Source organism: Etheostoma spectabile, chromosome 13, assembly GCF_008692095.1.
Source record: "Etheostoma spectabile isolate EspeVRDwgs_2016 chromosome 13, UIUC_Espe_1.0, whole genome shotgun sequence".
Classification (NCBI taxonomy): Eukaryota; Metazoa; Chordata; class Actinopteri; order Perciformes; family Percidae; genus Etheostoma; species Etheostoma spectabile.
The window spans coordinates 8522603-8529380 of record NC_045745.1 but is presented as its reverse complement, the minus strand read 5'-3'; the positions used below and the strand labels follow the sequence as shown (position 1 = coordinate 8529380).

General features: G+C 44.1%; 1 protein-coding gene across 1 annotated transcript in view; it reads left to right on the top strand.

The window, feature by feature from the left end:
• arl10 (ADP-ribosylation factor-like 10) overlaps positions 1-5634 on the top strand; it is a 46791-nt gene extending 41157 nt beyond the window's left edge. The window contains exons 3-4 of the mRNA XM_032534646.1: positions 580-755; positions 5419-5634. Coding sequence (XP_032390537.1) covers positions 580-755; positions 5419-5592 — 350 coding nt within the window. The 3' untranslated portion in view covers positions 5593-5634. The remainder of the gene's footprint in view (positions 1-579; positions 756-5418) is intronic.
• The last annotated feature ends 1144 nt before the right edge of the window (positions 5635-6778 follow it).

Below are 6778 nucleotides of genomic sequence, written 5' to 3'. Positions count from 1 at the left end.
ATTTTTGGAATTTATGGTCAATAAACCTCATTTATAGGAAATTATACCTATTGTTTGATGTCATGATATACTTTTGCTGTATTACTTTAATTACATAGTCAATTTAATTTTAACGTCACTTACACTGCAATGTTTTTTTTTGTACTATGCCAACCGCACTTTACAAAACCTTTACAAAACCTTTACAAAACCTTTACAATACCTTTACAATACCTTTACAATACCTTACTTTGACGCCACTTTACTTTCAGTCTATAGTCTGTTGTTTGCCTTTGTTTTACTTTTTTTTGCTTTTACTGTAGAAAACCACTGTGGGATGAATACAGTATTATCTAATCTAATCTAATCTAATCTACAATGTCAAAGTTGGAAGTATACCGTATATGGAGACAAGTTGGGGGAGTATTTTAATAAGTAGATGAATATATTGTGTCGTAAAACACACATCCGTCACGAAAATCCAGACTTTTGGTTGAGTTAAACCTCAATGGGTGAAGCCAAAAGGCAAAATAAGTAAGTTTTGGAATTCAAAGCAGAGAGTCTATATGTAACGATACGTTGGTGTTTTCTCTGCTGCAGTCGGCGGGGGGGAGGACCTGCGCCGGTACTGGTCGGACTACTTGAGGAAGACTCACGTTCTGGTGTACGTGGTGGACTCCTCTGACAGGAGCCGCCTCCCGTTGGCCAAGGCTGAGCTGCACCGCCTGCTGAGGGCGGAGCCCCAGCTGCCCGTGGTTGTCCTGGGAAACAAGCAGGTAAAGTCATTTAAATCCCTTTTTTTAAGATGAATGTCACAGCTGCAAACCTGGCTGTTGTTGTGTTTTAGCTTTTTATAGATAAACTTCTCCCACTGTACCATTCTAGGCAGCCATTGATTTCTTTAAGAAGTCATAAGAAGAACCTCAAGGCAAGGCAGCTTTATCTGGAGAGCACATGTCAGCAGCAGGGCAAATCAAAGGGCTTCACACAAAATCAGTTAAAAAAACAGACAAAAAACAGGTAAAACACAGGTAGAAACAGTTAAAAATGAAAACATTAAGACAGATAAAACCCTATCCCCCTAACCCTTAACCCTAACCCCCTAACCCATAACCCCCCAACCCTAACCCCATAACCCTAACCCCTTAACCCTAACCCCAACCCCCTAAACCTAACCCCATAACCCTAACCCCATAACCCTAACCCCCTAACCCCTTAAACCTAACCCCCTAACCCTAACACCTAACCCCTAACCCTAACCTAACCCCACCTAACCTCGTACCCAACCCTCTTAACCCCTAACCCTAACCCCCCTAACCCACCTTAACCCTAACCCCCTAACCCTAACCCCCTAATACCCTAAACCACCTAACCCCCTAACCCACTAACCCTAACCCCCTAACCCCCTAACCCACACCCTAACCCCCTAACCCCCTAACCCACTAACCCTAACCCCCTAACCCCCTTGAGACTACCTTCCCACTAATTAGTCCATGTTAGTGCTCCTTTGGTGATCCCCCTCAGTGTCTCTACCCTTCACGACTCTATTTTTAGAGACGTTACCTTTCGTCTCCTTAGACTCTTCTTCTCACTAATTAAACAGGTCTAGCGCTGCCTTTCGTGGCTACTCAACGACCGTCTTCGCGCGATTTTCAGATCTTTCGACACTACACATTAACACTTTTTCTTTAAAGTGCTACCCTTAGAGTCTGTCTTTTCTCTGTATTACACAACCTTTATACCTATTCCTTTTCCTCAACAAAATTCATAAAACAGATAAAACACAAGTGTTAACAGTTCAAAATAAAAACATTAAGACAGATAAAACCCTAACCTTCTAACCCTAACCCACTTGAGACTACCTTCACACTAATTAGTCCATAATGTTCACACTCTTGCGTCTCTTTTGAAGCTGCCAGCATCTGCTCTACATTATAATTCTATAGAGCAAGTCTTCAGGTATTATGTCCAATAAGAAAAACAAAGGGTCCGAGGGGAAATCCATCTGGAAGATTTTGTCCACTTCCTCTTTAATGTCTTTCAGAAAACATGTTTACATGTCATTTTGACACAAATACATTTAATAAATGACATTTTTGATGTTTGAAAAGCTCTAGGTTTTGACATAAAAGTGCACAAAACAGAGGCCGGCGTGTTGTAAGTGGAACAGTTACACAGCCGTGATCATCAGACTCGTGAAATAAACATTTCTACATTTCCTCCTCCTCTCATATCTCTTCCCTGCGAGGCACTCGTGGAATTAAACATGACGCTTCGAGGGAAGCAGGAGCATCCGTCACATCTACTGTCGAGAGCGCCGCCGCTTTCATCCTCCGAGTACTGAGCGCTATTCGCAATATTGGCCAAAAATAAAAAGGAGGAATCTGAAAATGAAACTCATTGCAAACTCATCGGGAAGTCGTTGGAGTTTAACGTGTTCTGTACAGAGCAGGTGCAGCCCAGTGAGCTCATGATATCTGGGAGATATATCTGGGGGAGAGATATCTGGGAGATGACTGCTGGGAGATATCCTGGGGGTATACTCTGTGCGATATCTGGGAATGGGAGATATATCCATTCGGAGATTGAGAATAATCTGATATCTGGGGGAGATATATGGGAGATATCTGGGAGATAGGCGCGATTCATATGGGCGTCATCTGGGAGATCTCTGGGGAGATATATGGGAAATACTCTGGGGGAGATCTCTGGGAGATAATCGGGGGAGGAGATATCTGGGAGATATCTGGGGTCTGGAGATATTCTGGGGAGATTCTGGGAGATATCTGGGAGATATATCTGGGGGAGATATCTGGGAGATATATGGGAGATATCTGGAAGATATATGGGGATATCTGGGAATATAATGGGTAGATATATGGGAGATATTCTGGGGAGATATATGGGAGAGATATCTGGGGCGATATCTGGGAGAATATCTGGGGAGATATATGGGAGATATGGGAGATATATGGGAGATATCTGGGGGAGATATATGGGGAGATATCTGGGGGAGATATATGGGAGATACTATGGGGAGATATCTGAGATATCTGGGGTGAGTATCTGTGGGAGAGATATCTGGGAGATATATGGGGAGTATATTTGGGAGATATATGGGAGATATATGGGAGATATCTGGGGGAGGATATCTGGGGGGGATGAGTCTCTGAGAGATATCTGGGGAGATATATAGGGGAGATATCGGGGATAGATGGGATATACTGGGAGATATATCTGGGAGCATATCGTGAGATATATCATGGAACATGGAGAGATATGGGAGATTTCTGAGATATATATGGGAGATATCTGACATATATCTGGGAGATATCTGGGAGATACCTGGGAGATATATGGGAGATATATGGGGGAGATATCTGGGAGATATCTGAAGAGATATCTTGGGAGATACTCAGGATATATCTCTGGGAGATACCTGGGAGATATCTTGGGGAGATTTGAGATATATCTGGATATATCTGGGAGATATACTGAGATATCTGGAGATATCTGGGAGATATCTGGATAATTCGGATACTTGGAGATACTGGGAGATATATCTGGAGATATCTGAGTATATCTGAGATATAATCTTTGAGGGCTATACCTCTGGGAGTATACGGGGGCTGAGATATATCTGGGAGATTATCTGAGTATATCTGAGATATATCTGGGAGATACCTGGGAGATATATCTGGGAGATATATCTGGGAGATACCTGGGAGATATTATCTGACTAAAGGGATTGGGAATCCCAACCCCCCGGAAATGATGGAGGGGGCCGCGCAATGACAAGTCCAATAAACTTAGATTAATCTTTAAATCTTCATTAACAAGGAAGATAACCTTGTTGGTGTACACACACACACACACACACCACACACACCACAACACACACACACACAACACACACACACACACACACACCCCACACACACACACACACAACACACACAACCCAACACACACACCACACACGTACGTGTGTACCCAAAGTGTCTCTTAGATTTCTGTCAAATAAGGTACATGGTGTCATTGCCTTTACTCGTACTCGACTTAGACTGATCTGTGTAGTAGCCCCCCCCCCCCCCAGACCGATCTGTCTTAGTCTCCCCCACCCACCCAAAAAGACCCATTCTGAGCCAGAGAAAGCACCAGATGATGAGAAATAAAAGCATTATGACTCCCGTAGTGGAGCTCTTTCTGACAGGGATCCTGGCTTCCCGCCCCTGCTTGGGCTTCCTGGCTTCTCCCGCTCCCCACGGTACCACTCCTTGTGCTTTGGTTCTCTTCCTGCGGGCCTGCGTGCGGCGCGTCGTTTTACTGTTCACACTCAAACGATAACAGAAAGGATGTTTCCAGAACCCGTGTGTTGGGAAAGATGTGGCGGGGGGGGGGGAGAAAACGAGGCGGACATCTGTAGACTCTAGCCGGGGATGAATGCTCTGTGGAGGAGGGTGGCGTTCCAGTCGCTGTCTTCACACACTTAACTTATAATCACAACTAACGTTAGAAAATATGACATCTAGCTATTTGGGATGACACATTGGGAAGTAGGATGGAAGTTAATAGTAATATCATTTTCGGGAAGTCGAGTCAGCATTTTTAGGTGGGATACATCTGGTTGTTTATGTTTCTGGGAAACAGAAAGGTCTTAAACAGGTTTAAAAAGTTAAATCTCTGAAGGGTTAAGACACTTAACACTGAAGTGAACTTTAAAGTTTGTACTACTATTATACAGATGTTTTGGGACTTTGGGATAAAATAAAAAGTTAAAATCAAGCTGGAATATGACCATCTAACACTCACCCTAGAGCTGTAACAATTCCACATTCGGCCATACAATGAAGTGAAATATTTGCGATTAACCGTACAATTGTCTTGGCGAGACCGAGTCAAGACCAAGACCAGAGTGTATTGAGACCGAGACAAGACCAAGACCAGAGTGTATTGAGACTGAGACAAGACCAAGACCAGAGTGTATTGAGACCGAGACAAGACCAAGACCAGAGTGTATTGAGACTGAGACAAGACCAAGACCAGAGTGTATTGAGACCGAGACAAGACCAGATTTTTAAGCCAGAGCTTCTTATCCTGTCTCCCGCATTGACTTTCTTGGGAGTGCGTATAAAGGGGGACGGGGGGAGGGGGTTTACGGTAACACATTTCAAATGAAATATAAGTCAAGTTATTGGTTGAATTTGCTAGATTTAAGACATAGGCATGAATCAGACAAAATCCCTGCAGTTGTACTTGAAATCTCGACTTCTCTTTATCTAAGACTGAGTAAAAATGCAGTCGATTCAGAGACCTTCAAAAACTGATCCTGAGTACTATAGAAGTCCTATAACACTGGGCCTGTGTATATTGTATTTTGGAAAAAAAAGAGAAAATGTCTCATTCAGCCGAGTGTAACCGGTTTCACGGTCTTCACAGGATAAGCCCGACGCCGCGAGCGTGTCCGAGCTGCACGAAGCCTTGTCTCTGGGCCCCGTGACCCAGACCAGGAAGCTGTTCCTCCTGGCTGCCCAGCTGGGCTCGGACGGGCCCCTGAGGAACTCCTGCCGGGGCCTGGACACCTTCCAGGACATCCTGCTCCAGCTCGTCTGATCTCAGAGCAGAGGAGCGGGAGACGGAGGGATGAAAGGGATGGCTTACAGCGAAACGTCCTCCTCCTCCTCCTCCTCCTTCTGGTTTAAGTACGGGCTTATTTAAGGAAGAGGAGGAGGAGGAGATGATGAAGGCTGCAGGAACCGAGGCAGAGAAATTGCTGGAGAAGATGCCAAGATGGAGCGCAAAGCCTTGTCTTCCTACTCGCCCTTTTTTCCAAACCACGTCAGGAAGTTGTTTTTTTTTTTTTTAGAAAGTCCCTCCGCTCATTCCACTCATCTTCCTCTCAGGAGAAGAGCAGGTGCAGAGCGAGGAGGACCAGGACCGAAAGGATGAGCATTGGTTCATGGGGTCTGGGACTCAGAACCGCAACGTTGCCTCTCCTGCCAGCGTTGGACTGTGTACCAGTGGTGGAAGAAGTACTCCGATCCTTTACTTCAGTGAAAGTACTTTATACAACACTGTGTAAAAATACTCTGTTAAAAGTTAAAGTCCTGCATTGATAATGTTACTTGAGTAAAACTACATGAGTGGCAGTAGGAAAGTATACTTAAAATGTTAAAAGTCCTCGATGCAGAGAAATTCTCACATTTTCAAAAACTGGAAACGATCCAAATAGTTCTGTCAATCAACTCTTTAATCAGCTGGACTTGTAGGCCGTTATATTGTTGCATAGTTTAGTTGTTAATAATAAAACACTGTATTTTATGAACTACACGCGCGTTTAAATCCTAATGTGTTGTCAGATTAATGTAGTATAAAGAGTATAAAGTACATAATTTCTCTCTGAAACGTAGCGGAGTGGCACGAAAAGACTCAAGCAAAGTACAAGTACCTCAACATTTGGACTTAAGTACAGTACTGTAGTAAATGTACTTAGTTCCACTCCACCACTGCTTTAGACTAGTCTGAATGTGACAGCATGTTGATTTTAATGTATGTAAGCTGAAATATGTCAAATTTGTAGATGCTTTTACCCAAAACCTTTTAGTGCGTGACTAGAGATGTCAGCAGAGCAGAAGAGGTAATATCCAGGGTTGCCAGGTTGGAGCCCCCCCCTGGAGCCCCCCCCTGGAGTCCCCCTGAGCCCCCCCGAGCCCTGGGACAATCCTGCACCAGCTCTGTGTTTTTGGAAGATCCTCGCTGCACTCCTACATTTAAGCATCTCTGGATCTAGGGGGATTTC